Source organism: Ursus arctos, unplaced genomic scaffold, assembly GCF_023065955.2.
Source record: "Ursus arctos isolate Adak ecotype North America unplaced genomic scaffold, UrsArc2.0 scaffold_5, whole genome shotgun sequence".
NCBI classification, from domain to species: domain Eukaryota; kingdom Metazoa; phylum Chordata; class Mammalia; order Carnivora; family Ursidae; genus Ursus; species Ursus arctos.
This window is the reverse complement of record NW_026623067.1, coordinates 38915808-38943114: the sequence shown is the minus strand read 5'-3', so window position 1 is coordinate 38943114 and position 27307 is coordinate 38915808. Positions and strand designations below refer to the sequence as shown.

The window sequence follows — 27307 nt, the reverse complement described above, 5'->3', positions numbered from 1 at the left end:
CTCCATAGCCCCACCCCCACGGCTTGCTGCGGCCACCGAGGCTGACCGCTCTGCGGCTTCGGCCAGAGGGGGAGGGGTGGACTTCCCCGGAGCGCAGTGGGAAGGGAGGGCCACACGGGGTGATCTGGGGGTCTGCGCGGCAAGAAGGTGGATGTGGAGAAGCAGATGCCCTCCAGGGAAGAAGGCACTGGGGAAGACATTTCCCCTGCCCGACTTCCCAGGAGGCAGGGTAGGGGACAGGTGTTTGAGTGAGGTTAGGAACGGAATTCAGGAGGGGTCCGAGATGGGGGCTTGGGTGGGATAAGTGCAAGGTGAAGAGCTAGGGAGGGGGACGGCCTGTGTATCCGGGTTCCCGGTAGTGAGGAGATAGCGAAGGGGGGTAGTGGCTTTGGGGAGCGGTGCTCGGGGTCCCCTCCCAGAGGGACCAGAGCGGTCCCGAGCTCCACCTCCCGGCCGGGGTGGGGGGGGGGAGGGCGGGGAGGCGGGAGGGAGGCGGGCAGGCGGGCCAGGAGGGAGGGGGGAGGGAGGGGGCGGGCCGGGCTGTGCGCTCCGCTCGCTGCTGGCTCCGCCGCCGCCGCCGCTGCCGCCGCCGCCGCCTCACACACTCGGGGAGCGGGAGCGCGGCGCGGACGCGAAGCCGCCGGGGCTGCTGTGCCCAGAGCCAGCCGGAGCCGGAGCCTGAACCGCAGCGCCAGCCCGAGCCGTGCCGAGCCGCAGCCCGGGCCGGGGCCGGTGGCGGCTCATGGACAGCAGGGCCGGCGGCCGGCGCTGCCCCGAGGCGGGTAAGGATCCAGTGGCGGTGGAGGCAGCGGCGGCGGCTCCCGGTTGGGAGCGGCCATAGCCGGCGGGAGCTGAGGGAGGGGCGCTCGGCGGAGCGAGGCCACGGGGGCCCAGGCGGTGCTCAGCGCGCCGGGGCTGAGGTGGGGGCGTCTGGGAGCTCGGACCGGGGGTTGAGGTCGGGGCACCCTGGCCTCCAAAGTCCGCGGCGAGAAGCGGAACGAGGAGAGGGGGTGCTGAACCGGACCTCTGCCTCGGCGTCCCGCACCCCCGCGCGTTTGGAGCCGCGGGGAATAAGAGGACTCTAGGAGCGCGCCGAATGGAGGTGGTTGGGGGAAGCGCGCAGCCCCCAGTTTGGGCGGGGGGGCTCCCCGAGGACGAAGCAGGCAAGGACCCTCGTACACAACATACACACACACTTGTTGGGCGACCAGCTCGGATCACCCAGGCGCTTCCAGCTCCCCGCGGGCACCCAGAGGGCCAGAACACGGACATATGTACACGCATACATACATCGGTACATATGTGCACACAGACATACCTCCCGCACACCAGCGCCCACTGGGGCACCGTCACTAGCTCAGAATCCGCTTCAGCGTCTGCACGCTCAGCAGCACGGACGCACAACCCGTGGCCATAACAGAGCAACAGAACACAACCGGGTGTGACATTCGGCGACATGGTCACACAAACACAATCCCGTGCCCTCATGTACGAGTGTCGCGGCCACAGTTCGCAAATGAACACTCAAAACCTACCCTCGCACGTACATATTCCTTTAAGGAACACACCCCAACATAAATTATGTTACCCACTCCTTGGCCAGAGCATAGATGCACAACAGAGGTCTAGCTTGCCCCCCTCGACTGCACCCACATAAACACAACCCCCGTGTCTCAGCACACGCCTTGACGGCACACACCCTAACACAGAAAGTAGAACCTACAGCGGCGCCTCACGGGCGCAAACACAGAATCCATTGCTTCACACATCTTAACACTGGGTGTCACACACACCTTACACCAACAGTGTCACATTACACCTTGCAGCCTGATCACACACACACACACACACACACACACACACACACACACACACAGTCTCTCTCCGTCGGAGGCCAGATTCCGTCCTGGGAAGCCGCGGGGCGGTCGGAGAGCCCCCAGCGTCCCATCATCTTAATCGCGACATTGTTGTTGTGACTATCAGCACCGCGGGAACCCTGGGGGCTGGCCGGACCGGCTTTCCTGCCCGCGTCTCCCCCACCCCAACTCCCGGGCGGGGCCGCCGGGTATTCCCGGAACAGGCTGGACTGGCAGGCCGCGCCATCCCGGCTCCCCTGGGCTTCAAGGCCCTAGGTCCTTTTGCAGAGGGTGCAAGCCTGGGGCGGTGTTTGCGACCCTCTTCGGGTCATTTAGCTGCGTTCTGCGAGCCACCTGGGTCCCCAGCACACCTGGGTCCCGCACACCTGTGTCCCTCTCACACCTGGACGCCCCCTCCGTCGGGTGCCGGCTGCAGGCCAGAGTCGTGTGCGCGGGCAAGGCCCTGGGGCCCGAAGGGAGATCGCGGCACGCGCAGGAGCAGAATTGGTAGGCGAGATGGACTCAGCTACCCTCGGGAGCCCCGATTTCTGGCCTCAGTTTCCCCAGCAATGATTGGCGACTATTTCTTCTAGCTGGAAATATTCGGCGTAGCGTTGAGGTCTTTGAGGATCGAGCGCGGGGCAAAGACCCCTTTCCGGTAGCTGTGAGAGGGTCCGTTTAAGGAGAATGTCCCCACCCGGCCTGGCTCGCCACGCTTTGTGATTCCGGCGCCGGCTCCCTCCCCGCCCCCTCCCGGCGCCCGCTGCTCGGCTCCCGCCGACGCCCGCTTGCTGGGGACCCTAGGCAGAGGGCCGAGATGCGGAGGAGGAGGCATTTCCCGTGGCGGCCCTTCGGGCAGGGGGCACAAGGGGCCCACTGGCAGAGGCACATTCTCACCGCGCCCCCGCCTCACCTTGAGCTCCCGGAGGCCCTATGTCGCTGGGGGGGGGGGGGATGGGGCCGTCCGAGTCCGAGGATGGTGGAGGAACAGCCATCCCCACTCCCCACCCCCACCCCCACACTACTGCGTCCTCTGGGAGGAGACGCCCACGCTCTGGGTGTGTGCGGGGAGTACCCGCTGACCACAGCAGTGTAGACGGGGGCTGCCCCGGCGGCGACGGAGTCCAAGATATAGTGCAGGAAGACGGAGGGAGCCTTCCATTTCCCGCTCTGAGCCAACCTTCGGTAGCTGCCTGGAAAGAGGGCGCTCAGAAGGTGTTCATGACAGCCTAGGGGTGGGGGCTACTTTCTTGATGTGGAGGTCTAGGAGGATTGAAATCTGTAATTACAACTAGAGCAGGGCATGGAATGGAATCAGGGAAGAGGGATGAGAAGGGCCTCCAGAGACAGGTAAGGGTAGTGTAGTAGGGGAGCAGATCTGTTTTCAGTTCTGGCAGCGTTTAGTTTCCCCTCTCTCCCCCAAGCCAATTCCGAGAGGGACTTCAGCTGGAAGAGGGTGTCTTGCTGGTGTGGCATCTTCCTGGCGGAGGGGCTGCTGCTGTGGCTACTTGGTCAGGAGATCTGGGCTAGAGAGAGATGGTGAACTGCTGGAGGAGAGGGGTGGCAGCACCAGGAGAGGGCCTGGGGGTGGGGATAGGAGATGGAGGAGGCCCTTCTGATATGGTAGGGCTGCCCCTACCATGAGCAAGGATAGCCGGTGCTGCAGAGTGAGATTCTTTCAACAACAAATTTAGCACCTGCTCGCTCTATCTGCCAGGGCCCAGAGTGGGTGGTGAGGATGCAGTATAGTGGTAACATACACACCAACCTTGTCTTCATAGGTCTTCCCAACCAGCAGGGGATGGATTCGTTTATTTACTGAACCAGTGAGCACCTAATGTGTGCCTGGTGCTGGAAATAAAATGCTCTGCTCAGTTATTTTATATATATATACTGGTCCTTTACGATATAATCGATCTTAATGCCACAGATCTCATCTCCCAGATAACTTCCACGAGGCAGAATTGATTATTTCCATTTCACGATATGGAAATAGGTTCAGAAAGGTGAAGTCACCTGGCCAAGGTCACATGGTTAGGAAGTGGTGGAGCAAGGGTTTGAACCCCAACATTCTGACTCAAGAATGCAGGTGCCTGGAAGCCCTGCAGAGGCTAATAGAGGGTTGTGAAAGAGAGGGGAGAGGAGCTGAGGGCTGTACACTTGTTCACTGTGGGAAGCCTCTGAATAGCTCCACCCCACACAGCCCTGCTAAGGCTTACCCTGCTCTCCCAGAGGTTGGCTTTGTCCCTTGGTTTTCGTGCCCACAGTGGCAGTGGCTGTTGTGTAACAGTGCAGGGCTAAGGGGGGGTGGTCAGAGCTGACTTGGTCACTGGGACACTGATGGCTGCCTCTGGGTGTTCTAGCATTCAGCAGAAAGTGGACCCTGGTCCCTGAGGTGGGCTGGAAATGAAGGTTCCAGGTGAACCCATACTGCTATCCTCCCCACCCCCTCCAACATGTTGACACAGATGGCAGTTTCCTTGGCCTTCCCTGGACTCTGCCCCCTCATACCTCACTGCTCTCCTCAGGCCTAAGAAGAATGAGTCACTGTGAGTGCTGCAGCTCTGCTTCTCAGGGTCCTGGGTGCCTATGTCACTGGGCAGAGGTGGGGACACCCTTGCCAGGAAGGCAGCCAGGGCCTGGGCAAGGGCAGATAAGGTGCTAATCTCTTCAGAAGCTGCCTCCTGGAACTAATGACTCTCAATAACCAGCCATAACCTGGGCAAAGTTCAGGGATGGTGGGGGCAGGGGTGAGGTGCCTCACTGCTGCTCCTGGCTCTTCTGACTCTTGTCCCTGCATCCTTAGGGCCCCTGGGTGGGGGGAGGGGACAGCTTCAGGCTGGGAGGCTTGGGGTTGTTCAGCCCTTGAACCCTAAGCCCTCTCTCTTTCTTTCCTTGCCAGGCAAGTTTGGCAGCCCAGGGGTGGGGGTGGGGGGCTACTCAGCCAACATATTCTAGCCTCTGTGACTTTTGTGGATTTTCCTTCCCCCTCATCCAGCCTTTCCCCCAAACTCTGGAATGTGAAGAGGTATTCTTATTTCTCAAATCTTGACTCTGCTTACTACTTCTGTGACCTGAGACAGTTCATGATTCTTTCTGAGCCTCAATTTTATCATCTGTACAATGGGGAGCATTGTAATAACAAAGTACCCCTTTCGGAGGGTGGGGATTAGATGGGATATGCAGATGGAGTAAAATCTCAAGGAATGTTAGCTGGGATGATGATGATAATGATGACAGTGATGATGATGGCAAAGGTGACAGAAGAATTTGCACTTCTTTCTCAACTCCAGGGACCCAGTACTTCTTAGAGTTAGTCTTTCCCTGATGGCGCATCCTGTTGCCTCCACCCTGCTGCCTGGGGGTTTCTCCAGGTCCCTCCCCCAGAATCAGAACTCCGGGAGTGGGGGGGGGGGCAAACAATACTCATTTTAAAGGAGCATTTCAGGTGCTTCATGGGCCTTAAAACTTCTTCAACTCTTGGTTTCACTCTGGGTAGCCACGCCTCCAAACCCACGTTCCCCCAAATTCCTACCTCCCAGAAACACCCTTTTCCCCATACCTTCCTGGCCTTGGATATTTCTCTGTGGTTCTCTTTCCACCTCCGAAGTTGTATACCATAATCCTTTCCTGATTCCTCTGCTGGCTGGAGTAAGGGATCTCCTAAGGGTGACAGGGTGAATGAGTGAGACGGAAAAAGAATGTGTATGGGGGCGGGGGGGGGGTGCTTCCTGTGTCTGTGCTGCCTGGGAGGCCTGAGGGGTTAGAGCCCTGGGTTGTGACCCTGGGAGGGGAAAGGATGGGCTTTATCTGTAGCTCTTCGACCTGCTACAAATCAAAGTCACTCTGACTCTGTCAGACCACAGACCTCTGAATTTTTTAGCCAAAATTTGTGAGCATTCGTTTTTCTTGGAAAAATCTGCACCATAGTTTCATAAAATTCATAAAGGGGGCTGTGATCTAAAAAAGGTTAAGAATCCCTGTTCTGGAGAGAGTGAGTGAGGCAAGCAGTCACTGCCTTATTTCTCCTCTGTGTCAGGTTTAGGGTCATTCCCATATAACCCCACCCTGCCAAGACTTATGCATGGAATTGGTGTGCAGAATGATCCATTGTGTGTGTGCCATGGGGGGAAGGCAGGCTAAGGTACCCAGAAGGGAATGAGGTTCTCTGGAGGCAGTCCTTTGGGGCCATGTTTCAGTTGGAACTTGAAAGTAAGATGAGCCTTGTGCCAGGTCCTTTCAGGTAGATGGGAAGTGGCTGGAGGGTGAATCCAAATGGAGCATTAGATAAATTCCTTCTTCCTTTAAAGAGATTAAGATTGCAACTAGGAAGGAGCACAAACACTAATCTGATTAACAGCTTCACCTACGTTGAACACTTTACTGCCAAGGAGTGACCAGGGAGGAGGTGCGGTTTGGGAATGCTACGTGAAGGAAGTGTAGTGTTTGACTTGGTAAGGAACCTGCGTTCACTGAGCATTTGCTGAGAGTCTACGATGGACCTGAACAGAGAAGGATTAAATTTGACCCCAATAGGTTCTTGATGGAGTCAGGGAATTGGGCAAGGAAATAAGCAGGGATCACCCAGAAAGTGCCAGGATAGGCTAAACCTGGGAGCTAAAATAGTCCTTCAGGAGCTCTTACTGAGTGTCTACTGTACACCGGGTCCAGGGCAGGATCCTGAGGATGTAGGAGCAACCAAAGCAGAGGCTCTCCTGTTCTTTGCTCAGTCCTGTAAGAAAGACAATTGATAAATTATTTCCCATATAATAGCTACATAACTACAATTGTAAGTGCTGTGAGGGAGCGTTTGTTGAGTACTTAATGTGTGTGCTAGGCATTTAGCCCATATGAGCTCAAACTCCCTAGGAAATAGGTGGTGGTATTGCCATTTTACAGATAAGGAAACTGAGGCCCTAAATCATTTTCTCCTGCTCAGCACCCAGGAAATGGATAGTTGGGGTTCTCAGACTATCTGATGTCTTCTCCACCCTGATTCCTTACATGTGCCAAATGATTACAACCAAACAAAAATGACAAATAGTCATTGAGTTAGAACTGTTGTGAGCTCCAGGATAGCAGATTGAGTCTATCTTGTAGGCTGCTGTGTCCCAGTTCCCCGGACAGAGCCTCACACATTGTAAGTGCACGGTAAACATTTGTTGAATGCATGTGCCTAGCTTTGTGAACATGCGTGGGTTGGGGCAGGGGAATGAGTGTAGAGAGTCTGGCCCTACCTTCAGGAAGTCTGACATTTGCCCTAAGAGCCAGAGAACACTGGAATAGGTGCACAGTACTGGGGTTGAACAACACAGGCAGGTGGGCGGGTCCAGGCAGCTGTGATTCATTGCCTCGGGATTGGGGCAGACAATAGTGGCTGTGAGTTGGAGAAAGGAGAGGTCACCATGGGCTGGAGAGGCCTGGGAAGGCTTCCTGGGGGATCAGAGCCTGCCTTCAGTGAGGTAGGTGTGGTCTATGACAAGAATGGGTAGGATTTTGGGAGGGGGTAGGTATTTCAGGTACAAGTGGGGAGGTGGGTAAAGGAGAGTGAGCCTGAACCCTCTGCTGAAAAGGCTGGGCTTGACTTTTGATTTGAATAGAGGGGCTGGCCATGGTTTTGTTGGAGAGAAGGAGGGGGTCAAGACTGGGACAATAGCAGGTCTGGCCGGAGTCTGCAAATGCATAGCCTCAAAGCTGGGCGGGGGAGATGGGCAGTAGTGGTTATTGGGGTGATGAGGATGCAGCTTGTGGTTGGCTATGGCATATAGGGCTCCAATTGGAAGGATTTGGGGGTGGGCACAGAGAAGCAGGTCAGAGATGGGACTGGACCAGTCAAAGGGGAAGGGGCCAGGTATGAAATAGGGGCCAGATGTTTGTGGGGAGAGGGGCCAAATAGGAGCCAGATGTTTACTGAGAGACTGGGAGCAGAGCTTGGAGGGGAGTGGTCAGGAACAGGCTGGTGGTGGCATTGGCAACTCTGTCCCTGTTAGACCTGCTGGGCTCACAGTTGCTAAGGACAGGCCAGGGCAGCTCCCAAAGCCAATTCCAGGGCTAGTCAGCCCTGACCACAATCCTGACCCCAGTCTTGACCTCTAAACTTTTCTTCCACACACCTGTCAGTGTCTCCCCTCCCCCCATGGACACAGGGGAGGAAGAGAGGAGGAGGAGTCCTGGGAACCAAGTGGGGGGGCAGTGTGTGTTTGGGGGGAGGTGGGTGGCTAACTCCTACTCTTCAGCTCTAGCTGTTTCCAAGCCTTGACGGGTGCCTAGTTTAAGCTGGCCCTTCATGGGAGCAGGGCCATTGGGCACTCTGGGTGATTACTGTCAGGAAAGAGGGATTTAACATGTCATATCTCATACGCATATACTGACTGGCATCTCAGAACAAAGAGAAATGAGACATCTTCCCGCTCCCTCTAGCCATCCTGAGTGGCCCTCAGTGTGGGATCCAGGGAATATAAGGGGTGCCTGTGTCTCTTTCCTACCACATATGTGGGGGGTGCTTAAGGGCTTACCCTTCCACTTGCTGCCTCTCCGTATCTCAGTATCAGGGTAATTACCATGGGTGACTAAGGCAGGATGCTGGTGAGAAGGAGGTGTTGGGCAAAGCACAGAATAGAGAGCAGGGAGGAGGGAGTGTCAGGAGAGTCAGGGCGTTTCATGGGCGGGAGCTGCTCTAGACCTGTTCCGGGCCCTTACCGGCTCCTCCAGCTGGGGCAGACACTGCTGCTACACCCAGCTGTGAGTGAAACTCAGGGTTCTGGGTTCTGAAATCAGGGCTCTGGGCTGGGGCTAGGCTTTCTTCATGGGATAGTGTATAGATGGCAGAGGGAGAGTCAGGGCCTGGCGTGGGCAACCCTCAGGGCCGGATTCCTCTTCCCTGCTGACCTGTTTTGCCTCTTCTCCTTGCAGCCCTCCTGATTCTAGATCCTTCCAGGATGGGGCCCCTGAGGCCCAGCCCAGGCCCCGGGGGGCAACGGTTGCTGCTGCTGGCACTGCTGCTTCTGCTGGCGGCATCCCCAGGCCATGCCACTCGGGTGGTGTATAAGGTGCCAGAGGAACAGCCACCCAACACCCTCATTGGGAGCCTCGCAGCTGACTATGGTTTTCCAGATGTGGGCCACCTGTACAAACTAGAGGTAGGCGCCCCATACCTGCGGGTGGATGGCAAGACGGGAGACATCTTCACCACTGAGACCTCTATCGACCGCGAGGGGCTCCGTGAATGCCAGAACCAGCTCCCTGGTGAGCCTTGCATCCTGGAGTTTGAGGTGTCTATTACGGACCTCGTGCAGAATGGCAGTCCCCGGCTGTTAGAGGGCCAGATAGAGGTACAGGACATCAATGACAACACTCCCAACTTCGCCTCGCCAGTCATCACGCTACCCATCCCTGAGAATACCAACATCGGCTCACTCTTCCCCATCCCAGTGGCTTCTGACCGTGATGCTGGCCCTAACGGCGTGGCATCCTATGAGCTGCAGGCCGGGCCCGAGGCCCAGGAGCTATTTGGGCTTCAGGTGGCAGAGGACCAGGAGGGGAAGCAACCACAGCTCATCGTAATGGGCAACCTGGACCGGGAGCGCTGGGATTCCTATGACCTCACCATCAAGGTGCAGGATGGTGGCAGCCCCCCACGCGCCAGCAGTGCCCTGCTGCGAGTCACTGTGCTTGACACCAATGACAACGCCCCCAAGTTCGAGCGGCCCTCCTACGAGGCTGAACTGTCTGAGAATAGCCCCATCGGCCACTCGGTCATCCAGGTGAGAGGTCCTTCCATCTAACTGTCAGGGTTCCCACCTTTAGAAATGGGAGCCCAACCCCACCTGGTGAGAGTTCTCTTCACTTAGGGGTAAACTGCCAGGATTCTGTGGTAAGAGCTCTTCTCCCAGCCCCAATCTAGTGAGACCTTCCTATCCCCGCAGGTGATATTATTTTCCTCTACAAAGCTACTTAGTGAGGGGCGCCTGGGGGGCTCAGTCGGTTAAGCGGCTGCCTTCGGCTCAGGTCATGATCCCAGAGTGCTGAGATGGAGCCCCACATTGGGCTCCCTGCTCCGCGGGGAGTCTGCTTCTCCTTCTCCCTCTGCCCACCCTCCCCACTCATGCTCGTGGGCACTCTCTCTCTCTCAAATAAATAAATAAAATCTTAAAAAAAAAAAAAGAAGCAACTTAGTGACATAGCACAGGAACAGCAGTCCCTCCATACCCAAAGCAGACTCAAGTTGGAGAAACTTTGGAGAAGTGAAAGCCCTACCAAGGCCAATGATACCCTCCTCCCCAGCCAGGTGAGCCGAGTTGGAACAAGAACAGTCTCTCCAGAGATGAGAATATCTTCCCAACTACTGGCGCTTCGGCCAGATGAGATTTTCCTGAAGCTAGAGGACAGAGCCTTTCTTTGCCTCTCCCTGACAGTCAGATGAGATTATTTTAGCCAAGTGAGTCCTCAGAGTTCTAGAAAACTGCATTCAGATGTCTGTCTGTACACCAGCTTCCTTCCCTAGGCACAGGGTGCTCATGAGTGTGGGGTGCTTGGCCCAGTGGGGGGTCGGTTGCCTCTGCTGAAGTTCTCAGCACCCCTCTCCATGGGAACTGCCCCAGGGGCTGGGCAGCTTGGTGGGGCCAGGGCCTGGGAGGGAGCAAAGAAAGCGTCCCTGCAGACAGGTGGGCGTATCTCCCGCTGTCATCTCAGCCCTGGCGTCTTGCCAGCTCCAGCTCCTTTCTCCTTCCCCCTGGGCTGAAGCTGTCTGTCTTTGAAGTGAGGGAGCTGAGGAGGGCTCAGCCTGCCCTGCACACCGTTATGGTCCTGGGAAACCCTTCATTCTGTGTCCTTACACTGAAGTGGGGCATGGGGAGGAGATTTAGCCTTTTTTTTAGAGGCTGGTGGACTTGAACATGTGGAAGAGAGTCTGACGAAGAAAAGGGAGACAGACAGTCGGAGATGGTGAATAATAACAGCCTGGGTGCCAGGCACTGTTCTGAACACATTATGTGTATTATGTCATGTAATCCTCACAGTACAAGGTAAGCATTATCCCCATTTCACCGATGGGAAACTGAGCCCACAGAGATTTGGAAACTTGCCTGATCTCACCCAGCTGATGTGTTCACAGCCCACTCTGGCTATGTCCAACAGTCTGGCTTCAAAGCCTGTGCGTGTAGCAGCTACACGCCCTCCCAGTGGGCTGAAGCAGAAGAGCTGGGCAGAGACGGGGCTCGAGAAGGGGCAGAAAAGAGAAGATGGGAAGGAGGGAGAAAGAGCTGAGCAAGGCTGGGAGGGAAACAGGGACAGAAGTGAAGAGTCACAGAGACAAAAGGAGGTAAGATGGCAAGGGAGGTAGATAAGAAGCCAGGTGACCAGTCTGGAGACAGGGAGAAGTGGGAATCATAACAAAAAGGTAGGTGACAGAGAGATAGACTGGGGGCAGGGCAGGTGATGAGAAGAAACAGAGTTTGGCTCTCACAGGGTTGAACAGGGCCCGGGATAGCTGGGATGTCCTGCCCAGGTGTCTCCACTGTTGAAAAAGTCCTGGTTCCCGACAGGAAGGAGAGGAGACTAGCAGTGGTTTGAGACCGTGCTAGATGCAGTGCCCTGCACTGTGTTAGCACTGACTTTCAGAGATGGACAGGTGGATGGGTGGATGAAAAGGGGCATAAATGCTATTTAGGGAGCACTTGCCATGTACCAGGCAGCGTTAGGCATTTTTACAAGTATTATTTAATTCTCACCACAGCCCTGTGAAATAGGTTCTATTATTATCCCATTTTATACATTTGTAGACTGAGGCTTGGGGTAATTGAGTAATTGGCCCAAGGTCACATAGTTAGGAAATGGTAGAGCTGGGATTTGAACCCAGGACTCTTCTGCGGTGCTCCTCAGAGATTCTGCCAAGTTATATCTGTCCTGTCCTCCCCGTTTGCCCACACACACCCACCCCTACTGCCAGCACATTCTGCCTGACTGTGACGTAATTCCAGCCCTCTGTTTCTCCCTGACCAGTGGTACCTCATGGCCATTCCCACCAGGTTCCTGCTGCCCCATCACACCCATGTTTGTATAGACTTGGGTCGAGTGTGCACTGGCGTTGGCGTGGGAGGGCGTGCCCACTGCAAAGGGACAGACAGTTCATTGTTTGATGCTGGGATCCCAGCCCGCTGCCAGCAGGCTCTGTGGCCTGCACCAACCCCTCCCTCTCGGCCGCAGGCTCAGCCGCCCAGATTCCTCAAGTTGGTGCCTAGCCAGCGCCAGCCAGGGGAGAAGAAGCTGCTGAAACAGGTTTCCCCGGTTTGAGAGAGCAGTGGCCTGGCAGGCTCCTTCTGACCCATATCCCTGCCTGGCTGCTTTCAAAAGAAATCCCCTCACCTGTGGCCTCCAGGTGGGCATGTGGGTCTCCACTCAGGCGCAAACACACATGTGCACAAACACATACCTTCTCACATATTAGCATACACTCCCAGTCTCAGAACACATGTAGATGCAGACATGCGTATTACGCACGTGTGTCATGCAGACATGCCACTTCTACTCCTCACACCTTGGGTTGAAGGTCACTGTAACTGGGTGGAAAGGCTGCCCCGGTTGCTAGTTGGATCCTCATCCCCATATTTGGGCACAGTAGTACAGGAATGGAAAGCAGAGTTGAATGGTGCCCCGTCCCAGCTCTACTAGTTGCTTGTAACACGGTTGAGGATTTGCAGGTTGCGTCTGTGCTCCTCAGGGAAAGAGATCAGTACTTTCTGCCACATGTCAGGGTTGGGAAAAGGGCAGTCTATGTGCCACTTTTGGAAAGGGTGCCGCATTGGATGAATTGTATCTGCCATGCTCATTGCATCCCTTAATTTGCTATCCCGGGACTAATGCATCCCCGTTTCCCATTCTTTCCTCCCCTGCCCTGTAGGTGAAGGCCAACGACTCGGACCAAGGTGCCAACGCGGAGATCGACTACACATTCCACCAGGCGCCTGAGGTGGTGAGGCGTCTTCTGCGACTGGACAGGAACACTGGACTTATCACTGTGCAGGGCCCCGTGGATCGTGAGGACCTAAGTACCCTGCGCTTCTCAGTGCTCGCCAAGGACCGAGGCACCAACCCCAAGAGTGCCCGTGCCCAAGTGGTGGTGACGGTGAAGGACATGAACGACAATGCCCCCACCATTGAGATCCGGGGCATAGGGTTGGTGACCCATCAAGACGGGATGGCTAATATCTCAGAGGATGTGGCAGAGGAGACAGCTGTGGCCCTGGTGCAGGTATCTGACCGAGATGAGGGAGAGAATGCAGCTGTCACCTGTGTGGTGGCAAATGATGTGCCCTTTCAGCTACGCCAGGCCAGTGAGACGGGAAGTGACAGCAAAAAGAAGTACTTCCTGCAGACCACCACTCCGCTCGACTACGAGAAGGTCAAAGACTACACCATAGAGATTGTGGCTGTGGACTCTGGCAACCCCCCGCTCTCCAGCACCAATTCCCTCAAGGTACAGGTGGTGGATGTCAATGACAATGCCCCTGTCTTCACCCAGAGCGTCACTGAGGTCGCCTTCCCAGAAAACAACAAGCCAGGTGAAGTGGTCGCCGAAGTCACGGCCAGCGATGCCGACTCGGGCTCCAATGCGGAGCTGGTTTACTCTCTGGAGCCTGAGCCAGCTGCCAAGGGCCTCTTCACCATCTCACCTGACACTGGGGAGATCCGGGTGAAGACATCCCTTGATCGGGAACAGCGGGACAGTTATGAGTTAAAGGTGGTGGCAGCTGACCGGGGCAGCCCCAGCCTGCAGGGCACAGCCACCGTCCTTGTCAATGTGCTGGACTGCAATGACAATGACCCCAAGTTTATGCTGAGTGGCTACAACTTCTCAGTGATGGAGAACATGCCGGCGCTGAGTCCAGTGGGCATGGTGACTGTCATTGATGGGGACAAAGGGGAGAATGCCCGGGTACAGCTCACGGTGGAGCAGGACAATGGTGACTTTGTTATCCAAAATGGTACGGGCACCATCCTCTCCAGCCTGAGCTTTGATCGGGAGCATCAAAGCACCTATACCTTCCAGCTGAAGGCGGTGGATGGCGGTGTCCCGCCTCGCTCAGCTTACGTCGGCGTCACCATCAATGTGCTGGATGAGAATGACAATGCGCCCTTTATCACCGCCCCTTCCAACACCTCCCACCAGCTGTTGACCCCCCAGACGCGTCTTGGTGAGACGGTCAGCCAGGTGACAGCTGAGGACATTGACTCCGGTGTCAATGCTGAGTTGACCTACAGCATCGCTGGTGGCAACCCTTATGGACTCTTCCAGATTGGGTCACATTCGGGTGCCATCACCCTCGAGAAGGAGATTGAGCGGCGCCACCACGGGCTGCACCGTCTGGTGGTGAAAGTCAGTGACCGTGGCAAGCCCCCACGCTATGGCACGGCCTTGGTCCACCTTTATGTCAATGAGACCCTGGCCAACCGCACGCTTTTGGAGACCCTGCTGGGCCACAGCTTGGACACGCCCCTGGACATCGACATCGCTGGGGATCCAGAATACGAGCGCTCCAAGCAACGTGGCAACATCCTCTTTGGTGTGGTGGCCGGTGTTGTGGCCGTGGCCTTGCTCATTGCCCTGGCAGTGCTTGTGCGCTACTGCCGGCAGCGGGAGGCCAAGAGTGGCTACCAGGCCGGTAAGAAGGAGACCAAGGACCTGTATGCCCCCAAGCCCAGCAGCAAAGCCTCCAAGGGAAACAAAAGCAAGGGCAAGAAGAGCAAGTCCCCGAAGCCCGTGAAGCCAGTGGAAGATGAGGATGAGGCTGGGCTGCAGAAATCCCTCAAGTTCAACCTGATGAGTGATGCCCCCGGAGACAGCCCCCGCATCCACCTGCCCCTCAACTACCCACCGGGCAGCCCTGACCTGGGCCGCCACTACCGCTCTAATTCCCCGCTGCCTTCCATCCAGCTGCAGCCCCAGTCACCCTCGGCCTCCAAGAAGCACCAGGTGGTGCAGGACCTGCCACCCGCAAACACATTTGTGGGCACTGGTGACACCACGTCCACAGGCTCTGAGCAGTACTCCGACTACAGCTACCGCACCAACCCCCCCAAATACCCCAGCAAGCAGGTAGGCCAGCCCTTGCGGCTCAGCACACCCCGGCCCCTACCCCACCCCTACCATGGGGCCATCTGGACCGAGGTATGGGAGTGACAGCAGGCGTATCATACCTGTGGGCTCATCACCCTGTAGGGGCCAATCCAAGCCAGTGGTGGGAGGTGGGACCAAAGATCTGGGGATGCCGGGGCCTTGGTGATGACCCTGCTGCCTTGCCCAGGCACAGACGGTTAGGCTGAGTGAAAATTGAGGGAGGGTGTGCTCTGTGGCATTCTCCTCCTTGCCCCCTCCCCACTGGGAGAGGCCTGTGACCGTCAATTCCCGAGACGCTGAGACAGCTGCTGGGTCTTGCCAGTGGGGGCTGATGGGCAGGTGAGCAGAAGGGTTGGAGGCAGAAGGGGAGAAGGGAAGTAAAGAAGTCTACTCCAAACCTGGGTCTCTAGCTGAGACCACCCAATGGTGCTTCTCTAGAAGGGAACAGGGAGACTGTGGTTCTATTGGGTAACTGGGTAGGGACTCTGTCAGGGAGGGGTGGGGCCTCCCTATTTGGGCCTTCTGTATGTGCTATGTTAGCCTCTTCCCCACCCCAGGCTCCTGGGGCTGGGCCCTGGCTCCCCTTCCCCAGTCCCAAACACTTATCCCTGACAATAAAGTTCTCTATTTTTGGAGTTTTGGTTTCTTATTTTCCTGGAACTGAGAGAAGGAGTGAGAGAGACTGGAAACGGCCCTTTGTCCTTAGGTCCCTACCCAATTTCCGCATCCCTTCTCTTTGCCCCTTCCTACTTCCTAGACCTGCCCTCTACCCCAACCCTGTCTTCATTTACCATCGTCCCATCTCCCCCCACATCTGGCAATGTATCCCGTCACTCTGTGTTTGTGAGGCCTTCCCCCCAGGAATGACATCCTTCACCAAGAAAGGGCAGGTGCACCCAAGTGAGATGCACCCAGGTCCTGCCCTTTGTCCACTGGCTGAGACTTGACCCTTCCAATCTGCTCACACTGAGCAGCCCATGACAGCGCTCCGGCCGGGGCACCTGGTGAGGGTGAAGTGCAGCCCGCCCACCTCAGGTGAAGGCAGAGAAGCCCTTGATTACACCCGCCACCCTCCCTCAGGGCAAGACCTTCCCAAGTCCCTTTCTCAGCTTCTTCATCCCAACATCACTCAATGCCCAGCAATTAATGGACCCTGCCCTGCGTGTCCCCGCCATGATCACCAGCCTGGGCTACTGGGAGGGAAGGCCCAGGGAGGGGGAGGGAATCCTCAAGTTCTTGGGCTTGGCCTGCTCTGGATCCCCACTCTTAGGGTGCTCCCTTCTGAGGCTGAGGGACCCTGGTCCTGCCCCTCCTCCCTTCCCTTCCTTCAGCTCCTTGCTCTGGCCACCTTGGACTGCTGGCTCTCACTCACTCTCTCTCTCTCCGTCTCTCACTTCTTGCTCTCCTGGGTCTGCCCTGTCTCTGGCTGTGCCTGAGGGGCACTGGGGCTAAAGCCTGGGTGAGAGGCCTCGGGTCCTGGGGGAGTGTCTGAGGCCAGAGGCAACGTGTCTCCATGGCGACTGAAGAGGCTTGAGACACTCCCAGGAGGTCCAAGGCGCCAGCTCTCTGCCCTGATTCCATCCACAAACTCCCCAATGCCCTGGGGGTACCCCCGAAGTAAACACTCCTGGGGGCTTTGGAGGAGTGGGGCGTGGGCAAGTGAAATCTAGTTGCATTTCATTTCTCCTGGACAAATAAGCATCTCTGGGGGGACCACCAGCAACGCCTGACCAACCATTCTTTCTCTTTTGTTCCCATCCTTGCTGCCGCCAGGTCGCTCGCTCTTCTATTCCTTCAGCCTCTTCATCTCTTTTTCTTCCCCAGGATCTGAGGGATTATCCCTTACTCAGCTGCAGCCCAACACATCCATGGAGCCACATTGAACACCTCCCAACATTCAGACACAACCAAACCACAACACCATTGTTATCATCAAAACACATAGGCCAAGATCCTACTGTGTCATCAGCATGGTACTAGACCCTGAGGGGAAATGGTCATATTCGTATGAGATACACGAGTAAAAAGTTGAGGCAATTGAGCATCTTAAAGGTGGAGTGGAAAGTGCCATAGTGAAGCATTTCCCAGCTTGTTCCACTATTCCTTCTGCTGCTACTAGGTGCTTCTTTTTCTTTTTTTTTTTTTTTTTTAGTCCTTACACCATACTCAGCACTTTATGTGAATTAGCTCATTCGATGCTCATAACTCTTTGTGACATAAGTCGTTATAATGCTCATTTTCCAGAAGTGAAAACTGGTTAGTGGTGGAGTCAGAATTCAAACACAAAGCATCAGGAAATCTGATTCCCAGAGTCTGCTGTTATCCACAGTGCTTTACAAGAGGGGTCCCCTAATTAAGTCAGTTTGGGGAGTAAGAGATGCACTATCACATTAGCCTATTAGAGGCTCTGCGAAGCCTGCAAGAAAGAGGGGGGACTTTGTTAGACTTTGTATAACTCTGGTTTTCCAAATTTATTTGACCTTAGTGCCCCCTCCCTTTCTTTGAGGAACACAGTATGGAAAAACCTGCATGGGACATGGGAGTGGGTGCCTGGAAGGAAAATGTCAGATTTGAGCCAGCTCTTCAGTGATGAGCAGGAGTTGGGCAGGAGGTTCAACCGAGTGAGCCAGCTCCTGAGGCAGGAGTGAGCATGGCCAAGTTGGGGACAGGGAGAGGGCAGAAAGGGGAGCGTTAGGGCTGGAGTGGAGGGTATAGGAGAGAGCTGAGAGATGCGACCGGAAGAACTCAAGGTTGTAGAGTACACAGATCCCTCGCCTAAAGTTCCTTAACAGGAAATGGGAGCCCCTGAAAGCTTATGAGTTTTGGATGAACTGAGTTTTAGAAAGTTCACCAGAGCATATGGTGGATATAAATGGGGTAGAGGTGAAGGTACAGGATGGAAACTCTAAGGGCTGGACTAAGATGGTGGCCATGGGGACAATGGATGATGGATGGATTTGGCTAAACTTGGGGAGAAACGACCTCTAGGACTCAAAGGATGATTGGATATAGGGTAGGGATTTGGGGGAATGAGTATGACAGCTCCCAGGATTCCCAGATGGGAATTCTGTGCCTGGGTGATGGCATAGTGACGAAATCATTGCCCATGCAGAAGCTGATTGAAGAGAAAGAAGAATTTGGTTTCAGACTTGTTGAATCTGAAGGACCAGCAGGGACAGCCAATAGGAAGTACTCAGCAAATGTCTAAAGCTTCAGGACTAGAGTCAGAGAGATTTTGGATCTAGGCTTTCTAAGATCTGATAGTGATAGAATTATAGGGAATGTTTAGGGTTGAGTATGCCCCAACCCTCCATTTTACAGGAAAAAAAAAAAAAATCATAGGAAAAAAAGCCCAAGTGACACGCCTAGTAGGCAGGAATGAACTTTGGATTACCAGGTATAGGTTTTTGGGGGAGGGAGAGCTGCTGGCTATCATCTCGGAGAGAACTTGGAAGAGAAGCACCTGCCAACCAGACTGCCCGGTGCCTCACAGACCCCTCCTGGAGACTGTTCACCGCAACCAGGTGGACGATGCTCCTTTACGACATCCCAGCCCCAGGTCAATTTTGGGGACCTCGTCTTTCATCACCCAGACCCTTTGGTGTTTTGGATCACAACACGAATCCTAAGAAGGGTTGCCTATTCCTGAAGATGAGGTGGGAGCCAAGATGGAAAGGCAGTTCTGAGACACCTTCCAACAGCTTAAGAGCTCCTCATCCTGAGAGCCTCCCCCACCCCAGCTGCCTTGAATGGAATGAAGATTGTGATGGATTGGGAGGTATCAGGGGGATGGGTCTGTAAACCCAGGATCCCCCCATTCTGGCCCTCCTGATAAGCTCCTATTGAGGGCTTTAGAGTAAAGACAAAGCACCAGTGATGTCTTAGAGGATTGGAGGGAGCCTGGAGACTCAGCAGCAATAGGGCCTTGGCCTGAGCTGTTCCCACCCCTGGCTTCCAGAGGCCCTGGGTCTATGCCCTCCATAACTCCTAACTTCTGGATGGCAGGAAAATCAGTGGCAGTCCCAGGTGGGTGTTTGGGTGACTGGTTGGTTGTGCCAAGTGCCAAGCTGAGGCTGCCAGGTTCCTGGGAGGATCGTTAACCCATGGCAGAGGCACAGGGCTGTTGGCTGGGAGCAGCCTGTCCCAGTTCTACTGCCCCCACCCCAACCCCCAGTCCAAGCTTGTAAGTCCTGGCTCCACCAAGCCGCGGCCCCTCCCAGAAGCTCCTTCCTATTTGCTAGAAGGAGTCTCCCTTTGAGGCCAGCCTTCCTAATTCCTGATGGATGCCAGGCCCCTCCCCCTATGCCCAGGTCGCCCTGGGCCCTGCCCTCTACAATTAATACTCTGTTTCCTGATCTGGAGGATGGGGGAGTTTCCATTGTTCTGCTTCCTCACCCCCAAGAGGCCCCGTTTTGTTATCGTTTTGTTATCGGGGCTCCCTTTCCTTCTTCCCTCCCACTTTTTTCCACTCCCAGGCCTCTCTGGAGGGGCATGAAGTGGGGACAAAGGGGCTCCAGTGGGAGGGGAAGCAGCAGGGAGTCCTGAGGCTGCCTACACCATCAAGCAGGAGGGGTAGGAACAGAGGATCAGAAAGACATTGGGATCTCATTTGGATGGAAGCAATGGGAAGTTAAAGAGCAATGAGACAGGTGAGGAGCTGAAGTTCAGGGGTGCTATTTGGAAATTAGGGAACTGTACTGGTATTGGTGAGCTGTTTTGGAATGAGGAGTTAATACTGCTTTAAGGAAGCTGTTCTAGAAATTGGAAGCTTGCTTGTGATTGAGGCTATGCTGGAATTAGGGGAGTTGGCTGGTATTGTGCTATTCTGGTGTGGGCTGTTCTGGAATTAAAGGCTGTGCCAATACTGGGAAGCTGTGCTGTGACGAGTGGTTGTACTGGATTAGGCTTACTGTGGTGGCCTGGGGGCTAAAATAACACTGGGGCCTGTGCTGTGGTGGGACTTGCAGTGTGTGGTCTTGGCTCTCCTGGGAGCTGTCCCAGAATTAAGGGGCAGTCCTCTATTGGGTCTGTGCTTTCTTGGGGGTTCTGCTATGCTAGGGGGCTGGGCCTCTTCTCTGTTGCTGCTGAGGCCTGGGGGACTGGGAGCTCTGGGGCGGGCCTGGCTGGGGCTGGGGGTCGCTCTGGTGGTGGGCCCCCCGGGGCAGGCTGGCCTGCCAGCAGTGACACTCCTTCTCCCTGCAGTTACCTCACCGACGCGTCACCTTCTCCGCCACCAGTCAGGCCCAAGAGCTGCAGGACCCATCCCAGCACAGTTATTACGACAGTGGCCTGGAGGAGTCCGAGACGCCATCCAGCAAGTCATCCTCGGGACCCCGACTCGGCCCCCTGGCTCTGCCTGAGGACCACTATGAGCGCACCACCCCTGATGGCAGCATAGGAGAGATGGAGCACCCCGAGAACGGTGAGGAGCATCAGCACGCTCAGGGCACCCCGGGAATGGGTAGAAGCTGAGAATGGCGATGAGACTTTAACAATAGCCTCCGTTTATTGAGCTCTTGCGTGTTCAGCGGCGGTCACTGTGCTGAGCGCTTTCAGCTGTATATTCATTTAATCCTCACAACCACTCTGATCTGAGAACTTTACTGTTCTCTTTACAGTGCAGGAACTTGAGACCCAGACAGGTTGAGTCACTTATCCAAAGTAAGACTCAGGAAGTGACAGACCTGGGAGAGATTCGAACCCAGGCTTCTCTGACTCTGAAGACCTTGCATTCAGCACCACATCATACTGCCTTCCAGGGAACAGGGACCGGGAGGACGGTGGCTAGAGGGCTCAGGCAGTGGTGAGGGAAGCTTGAGGGAACCTTGAGGTCATGAAGGTCTCTTAATGGGGTCAGAGGGCCTTGAGAAAGGGGAGGGTCCCCCGGATGCTATGAGGAGCTCAGAAAAGGGTATGGTGATCCCCTGAGGGGAGGAGCCCGAGAGGGTCTGGCTGAGGAAAGGGAGTGGGGAGGTCTGGGGAGGCGAAAGGCATGTCTGGGAGAGGCTTGAAGGGTGATGGCAGAAGGAAGGTCTGGGCCAGAGCAGAGATCAGTGTGGGAACGGATAGTGGGTGTGCTTTCAAAATGTGTGTGTGTGTGTGTGTGTGTGTGGTACGTATGCGTGCGTGCACGGGCACGCGCGCGCATGTGTGTGTGTGTGTGTGAGTGTGAAGGCATCCATGGTACCCTCTGCAGGGGGAGAATGAATAAGCTTCCCCTTGGGACTGAAAGACTCTCCAGCTTGGAGCTGTCCTTGGGTCTTGCCCCCTCCCTCAGTCTAAACTGCCCCCCCCAAAAGATGAAAAGGTCCACTCCCCACCCCTCAGGCACAGGACGCTTGTCTAACATCCCAGGCCTTAGGTCTCAGAGTGCCCTCCACCCCACCCTGTCCCTCCATGCTCTATCTCATGCCCGTCTCGTCCTTTTTGTGCCCGCGCAGAGCCGGCTGGCCGGAGCAGGCCCTGAGGCGGAGTGCCAGGTATGTGGGAGCTGCTCTGGGGTCTGGGGTCTGTGGGACTTGGCCCAGCACCCAGCCCCGCCCACCCAGTGCCCTTGCTCTTCTCCATGCCAAGTTGGGTCCCCCAACCCTGAGCTGAAGAGCCTTGGTGCTTTGAGGGTTAATGACAGAGCTGTCCCCTCCTCACCTTGCACTGGCAGGAGGCCAAGCCAGGGTGGGTGGTATCAGGGGAGCCCCTGCCCCAGGCAATGCTGCTCAGTCCTGTCCCTGAGGGAGGGTCACCGCCTGGTACTGTCCCTGAGCAAGGGCGGGACGGGCAACTATGACAGGAAGTGCTCATGGCCCAGCCGTTCCCATGGAGACCCCCGCTGCCCAGCAACCGCACCGGCTACTGATGTCAGGCGGCCAACTCCTGTTCCCGTGGGTGTTCTGGGCAGGGAGCCGGGGCTAGGCCAGGGGTGGTGGTTGGCATAGGGGGCTGGAGTAAGGTGGGGAGGGGTTGCATGAGTATGCTTGTGAGTATGTGGGTGTGTGCTTCTATGTGAACTCCCCACACAGAAGCTCATCCCTCTCCCTGGCTTTAAAGCAGGGCCTCACTGTGCTGGGGCAAGGTGGGGTTCCAGGATAGCTGGCAGCATGGTGAGGTGTGAGGGGGTTCAGAAGGAAGATGAAGATGCCCAGTGTAGATTTGTGTGTCCATGCCTATCTGAGGATAAGTGTGTGTATGTGTGTGTTTGTGTATATGTGTGTATGGTGACTGACAGAGATCTTGTACCTTTAAATGAGGATGGGGGTTTCCTCACCCCTAAGGGTAGATTTGCTTCTTTCAGCCTGTCTGGAGATAGATGAGGGAGTGCGTAGACGGGTTGTGTGTTTGTGCACCTGTCTGAGGGCAGATCTGGTGGGTGTGTTGATAGGAGAGCTGGAGGGTGGCTGAGGATGGAGGTACGTATCTATTCAAGGATAGACTGCAGGAGAGCGAAGAGCCGGCGGTGGGTGGTAGGAGGCTGAGTGTCTATTTGCGGGTGTGTATGCCTGCGAACTCAGTGGGCAAACGGGGCATGCACCCCTGTTCTGAGGCAGGGCATAGGTGCCTATGGGAAGCCACGGAGTGGAGCTTCGCAATGTTACTCTGCCTGAAGACTGAAGACCGTCCTCCCCATTCTCTCGTGCAGACCTGCGCCCTTTGCCTGATGTTGCCATGACAGGCACATGTACCCAGGAGTGCAGTGAGTTTGGCCACTCCGACACGTGCTGGATGCCTGGCCAGTCATCTCCCAGCCGCCGGACCAAGAGCAGCGCCCTCAAACTCTCCACCTTCGTGCCTTACCAGGACCGAGGAGGGCAGGAGCCTGTGGGCGCCGGCAGCCCCAGCCCCCCGGAAGACCGGAACACCAAAACGGCCCCCGTGCGCCTCCTGCCCTCCTACAGTGCCTTCTCCCACAGTAGCCATGATTCCTGCAAGGACTCGGCCACCTTGGAGGAAATCCCCCTGACCCAGACCTCGGACTTCCCACCTGCAGCCACACCGGCATCTGCCCAGACAGCCAAGCGCGAGATCTACCTGTGAGCCCCCTTCTGGCCGGTGGCCATGCCCCTCCCCCAGCCACCGGCCAGGTCCCAAATGGGCCCATTCCAGGGTCCTGCTCCTGACCCCTTCAGCGTGGACTTCCCAGCCAGGGCCCCAAGTGGGGGTGAGTACTGGCCTCATGACCACGCAGGCCCTTCCCCCAAGCAGGGTCCAGGTCCTCTCTCCTCACTTCATCCCCCAGCCCCTGGGAGCCCTTCTTCCCCTTTATGGGGCTCCCCCCAGCTGGTGCCCAAGAGGGCTCCTCTACAATGACTAGGCTCCCTTCCCTTGACTTCTAGGGAGCACCCCCTCACTTGGGCAGATGGTGGAGTCAAGGGTGGGCCACACACTTTTAACTCATTGTTTCCCACATGGCCGACCAGGGCAGAGACAGGATGTCCCCATTCCAGCCCTGCTTCAGGGCTGAACTGGGGAGCCCCTCTCCCTGGGAACTCCCAGAGGAAACTCTTGACTGCCAGGGGCTCCCTGAAGGGCTTTTGTTACCAAAGGTGGGGTGGGGATGGGGGTGGGAGTGGGGTGGAGGCCTTGTCTTCCTATACTGCTCCTGGGCTGGCCCACCTGCCTGCCACATGCCCATGCCTGATCCCATCCGGGCACCCCCCTTCCCTGCTGGTCATGCAGTGTCTGTATATAAGGACCTTGGAATGATGTCCCCATTTCTGCCTGATTTGCAACTTTTCTTGTTGATGTTGTGTTGTCTTGGGGGACCCCTCTGGGGAGGGGAGGCTGCCCTGTGCCCCCTTCTCCCTGCCGCAGTGCCCCCCACCCAGGCCTCTACTGTTCCATGTTGTAAATACCCCTGGGGCCGTAGTGGGATGGGGGTGCAGGCCAGGGAAACAATGGGTGGGTGGGGGTGGGGATGGGGGTAACATTCGCCTATCAGCAGAGCTGGGCTTTTATTTAATTTTTTTTAAAAATACAAATCTCTATTTTTTTGGAACTGTTGCGCTGTGCCCTGGGGGGGGATCCCCGCTCAGGCTGGCCCCCCCCCACATCCAGATGAGCATCACAGAGGGGCCCTGAGGCTGTGGGGGGCAGCTGGACAGGGGTGGGATGACTGTGCCTCTGGCCTGGTTGGGTGAGTTGGGAGCAGGAAGGTTTGCTCAAGGGGTGGCTGGTTGCTGCCTCTAATAGCGGGAACCTGCACCCTGCCCCCTCCCTGCCCCCCACCCCCCAGCCCCTGCCATGACTGACCCGTCAGCCTGTAAAACCACCATTGCCTTGATCTCAGGGGGTGGGAAGGGCTGCCTCAGGGCACCCTGGGCTCCAGGCCCCCTTCTTCCAGTTGGGCTTCCCTTTGCCAGGGTCAGGGGTCCCCTGGGGGAGGGGGTGGGGAGATTGGGGGGCAGAGAAGCCCAGTCAGCCATGATGAGGTGGGATTCCTCTCTGCACCTCAGGGGGCCAGGGTGTGAGGGGCATCCTGCAGAGCCCTCATCTCCCACTGCGGCCATCTCAAACCCTCAGTCCCTCTTCCTTCCAGAAACCCCCCACTGCCTTGGCCCATACCTCTCCAGCTCCCCAGGGGCCCAGGCTGGGAGGCTGGAGACTCAGGGTATGGCCCTTGCTTGACTTAGTCTAAGCTTGGGGGGCGGCCCAAGGGTGGGAGGGGTGGGTACAGGCTGCTGGGTCGTCTGGTGCCTTTGGGAGCTGTGCTGCTGGGGTCTTGACTCCTGTAACCCCAGAGACCCCACTCCACCTCGGGAAAGCCAGGGGCCTGAAGAATCACCCTATTCTCTGCTCCTTGCCCCTAACTTGGCTTGGGGTAACAGTGCTGGGAAGGAGAGCATTGTTAGGCTGGTAGCCTCAGCATACACAGCCCTTCTATTGAGGGCAGAGGGTAGAGTGGGCTGGGGTGGCAGCAACCAGGTCTGGGGGTTGGCCAAAGGCTCCTTTCCCTGGGGGAGGCCCAGAAGTGGGCTGGGGGCTTGATGAAGAGACAGCCCCCTTCCCCCTGCACAAACAGGGCAGGTGCAATAGTGGTAGAGTTGGTAAACATGATGTGCCCAGCTGGTGGGGCAGTGGCCTCAAGGGCTATCCTAGGTCCTGGAGGTCAGGATTCTGGCAAGAAGATTGTATGAGGCCCATTTGCTTGGTGGAGAGGGTGGTCCAGACAGGAGGCATTCCTGGAGTCAGTGGACTCCCCTGGAAGCCCCTGGTGGCCTGGGCACCCTGCCCTGGTCTTGGAGACCCCTGAACACTGAGTGGAAGGGCAGAGGAGCATTTTGCACAATGGAGAAGCCAGAAGGAAGGGGGTAGCTCAGATCGCTGGGAGGGCTGAGAAGCACAGAGGAGCCCTTCCTACAGGCGAAGGCAGAGTCCCAGCCCCCTGGTTGGGGTCAGGGCTCTGAATCTGTCACCACCTGGGCACTCGAGAGGTGAAACCAAAGGTGGGCAGGGGATGGGTGACAGCACTGGGGACCACCACTATTGGTCCTAGGTCTGTGAAGCCCTTCCCCAATGCCTTGTGTCGCGTACAGTTTTATGTACAAATAGGCGACATTTGGCCAGAGGAGACCCCCCCTCAAACCCAGCCTGACCCAGTCAGTGTCTTCCTAGAGGGGACCTAGTTGGTCCCCAACCCCCTACTTCAGAGCATGTCTCTTGGTAGGGGGAGGGTATATGGGGACATATTTCTCTCCTGGGGTCCCTGAAGTGTGTCTCACATCCCTGGGGGAGGGTCTCCGGGGCATCTCTCACCTCCGGGGGCTCCCTAGGCCCTATCTCTCCCTTTGGGAGTCTCTGGAGGGACATGTATTCCCTCTGGGGACCATGGGAGCATGTCTCCCCCCTACCCAGGCTCTCTGGGGAGCCTGTTTTCCTCCCAGGGTTCCTGGGAGTACTTAAGGCATGTCAGTCTTGGGCCATCTCTCTTCCCAGGGAAGGGGGCTATCTCTGAAGCATGTCTGGGAAGGGATGTTTCTGGCCCTCCCTGTATCTCTCCTCTGGGGGTGTCTCTGACCTGCAGCACTTTGGGATGAGACTGGGCAGCTCTGAGTTGTCTTTTCTCCTGAAGGCTCTGGGATACCTCTCTCCTGAGGATCCGGCCTCTGGAGCCATTTCCTCCCTGGGTGTGGGCTATCTCCTGGTGTTGGGAAAGCTTATGTTGGCCATGAGAAAGTCTCTTAGGGGGCGTCTCCACGCGGGACTTCTCTGGGAGGGGGGACTGTGTCTCGCCCATGGGGTTCCCGGGCGGGTTTGTCTGCCCTGGGGAGAGGGAGACTGTGTCTCCTCGGGTTATCTGAGTGGGGAGGGGGGCCGTGTCTCTCTCGTGTGTTGGGGGGTGGGGTTCGGGGGGGGGGGGTTGGGGCTCGTCGGGTGCCCACACTGGGGTCGTGTTTCTCTTGGTTCGTGCCACTTCCCACCGCCTCGCTCCTCCCGGGAAGGGCCCCCGCCCCACCCCCACTCCCCCCCACCCCGCCCCATCCCTGGCGCTGCGAGCACAATCCCGTTGATTTGTAATGATTTCTGTCTCTTTCTGTCTTTCTCTTTCTCTGACCTCCCCCCTCCCCCGCCGCGAGCATGCGCAGGCACCGCCCCTACCCCCTCCGGTTCGGTTCGTTTCCGGTTTGTTTGCTGAGCTGTCAATGGAAGACCCGTGTAATTATTCCCGAGCTTTACAATAAAAGTGTGAAAACCGGACCCCACCTCACTTCTTCCGGGCCCTCAGGCCTGCGTCCCGGGGACACTGGGGGCTAAGTCTGGGGTAGAGGCCTTGGAGGGGGCCAGAGGACGCGGCCGAGTGCAGAGCGACCGAGACCCATTGGGATTAACCGGTGCCACTCTGGAATGGCGGGCAAAAGAATGCAGTCCGAGGACAGACATCTACCCCGTGCGTGTCAGAGTGCCTCCCTCCCTCAACCGATGCGCTGTGCCCGACCCGCAGGGCCCCACCCGGAGCTGAGGTTCGGTCTAGGGATGGAGGGGGAGCGCCGAGGAGCGCTGGGGAAGGGTACGCTGTGCTGCTGCCTTCTTCCGAGGGGCTGGTATCCTTTACTGTTCCCCTTTCTTTTGGGAACAAGTATGAATTGCGGAACTGAAGGGAGAAGGGGCGGGAGACATCTGTCGGTCGCTCTCTGCCACGCTCAGGAACCGGGGTTGGAGGTCGATTTAGGGGACCTGGAAAGGTCTCACCCTCGTCTCGGACTGTGTTCCCCTCCCCCTGCTTCCGGGCCCGAGCGGCCCCGGCCTCCTCCGTCCGGCTCCCGAGTAAACACCGGCTCGAGAGAGGTCGAAGAACAGAGACCGGATCAGCCGGTTTCCCGGCCCCGCCTCCCGGGGCGCCCCTCCC

General features: G+C 56.8%; 1 protein-coding gene and 1 long non-coding RNA gene across 4 annotated transcripts; one reads left to right on the top strand and one right to left on the bottom strand.

Moving 5' to 3' along the window:
* The first annotated feature begins 583 nt into the window (after nt 1-583).
* Nucleotides 584-27307, top strand: PCDH1 (protocadherin 1). 3 transcript variants are annotated; one of them, XM_026499045.4, is made up of 6 exons: nt 584-782; nt 8769-9619; nt 12754-14949; nt 20173-20392; nt 21411-21449; nt 22604-22677. In XM_026499045.4, the coding sequence occupies exons 1-5, from the start codon at nt 743-745 to the stop codon at nt 21434-21436; spliced, it is 3333 nt and encodes a 1110-aa protein (XP_026354830.1). In that variant the 5' UTR covers nt 584-742; the 3' UTR covers nt 21437-21449; nt 22604-22677. The 3 variants fall into 3 exon arrangements, with proteins under 3 accessions (XP_026354830.1, XP_026354829.1, XP_057163191.1); XM_026499044.4 differs by lacking the exon at nt 21411-21449 and having other exon boundaries at nt 22604-27307; XM_057307208.1 differs by lacking the exons at nt 584-782; nt 21411-21449 and adding an exon at nt 5645-7318 and having other exon boundaries at nt 22604-27307.
* On the bottom strand, nt 2953-6582 carry LOC130542748 (uncharacterized). Its single transcript, XR_008957526.1, has 4 exons — nt 6501-6582; nt 5419-5519; nt 3625-3707; nt 2953-3382 (listed from the first exon to the last, which is right to left on the bottom strand). It is a non-coding gene; the product is annotated as an uncharacterized LOC130542748 (long non-coding RNA).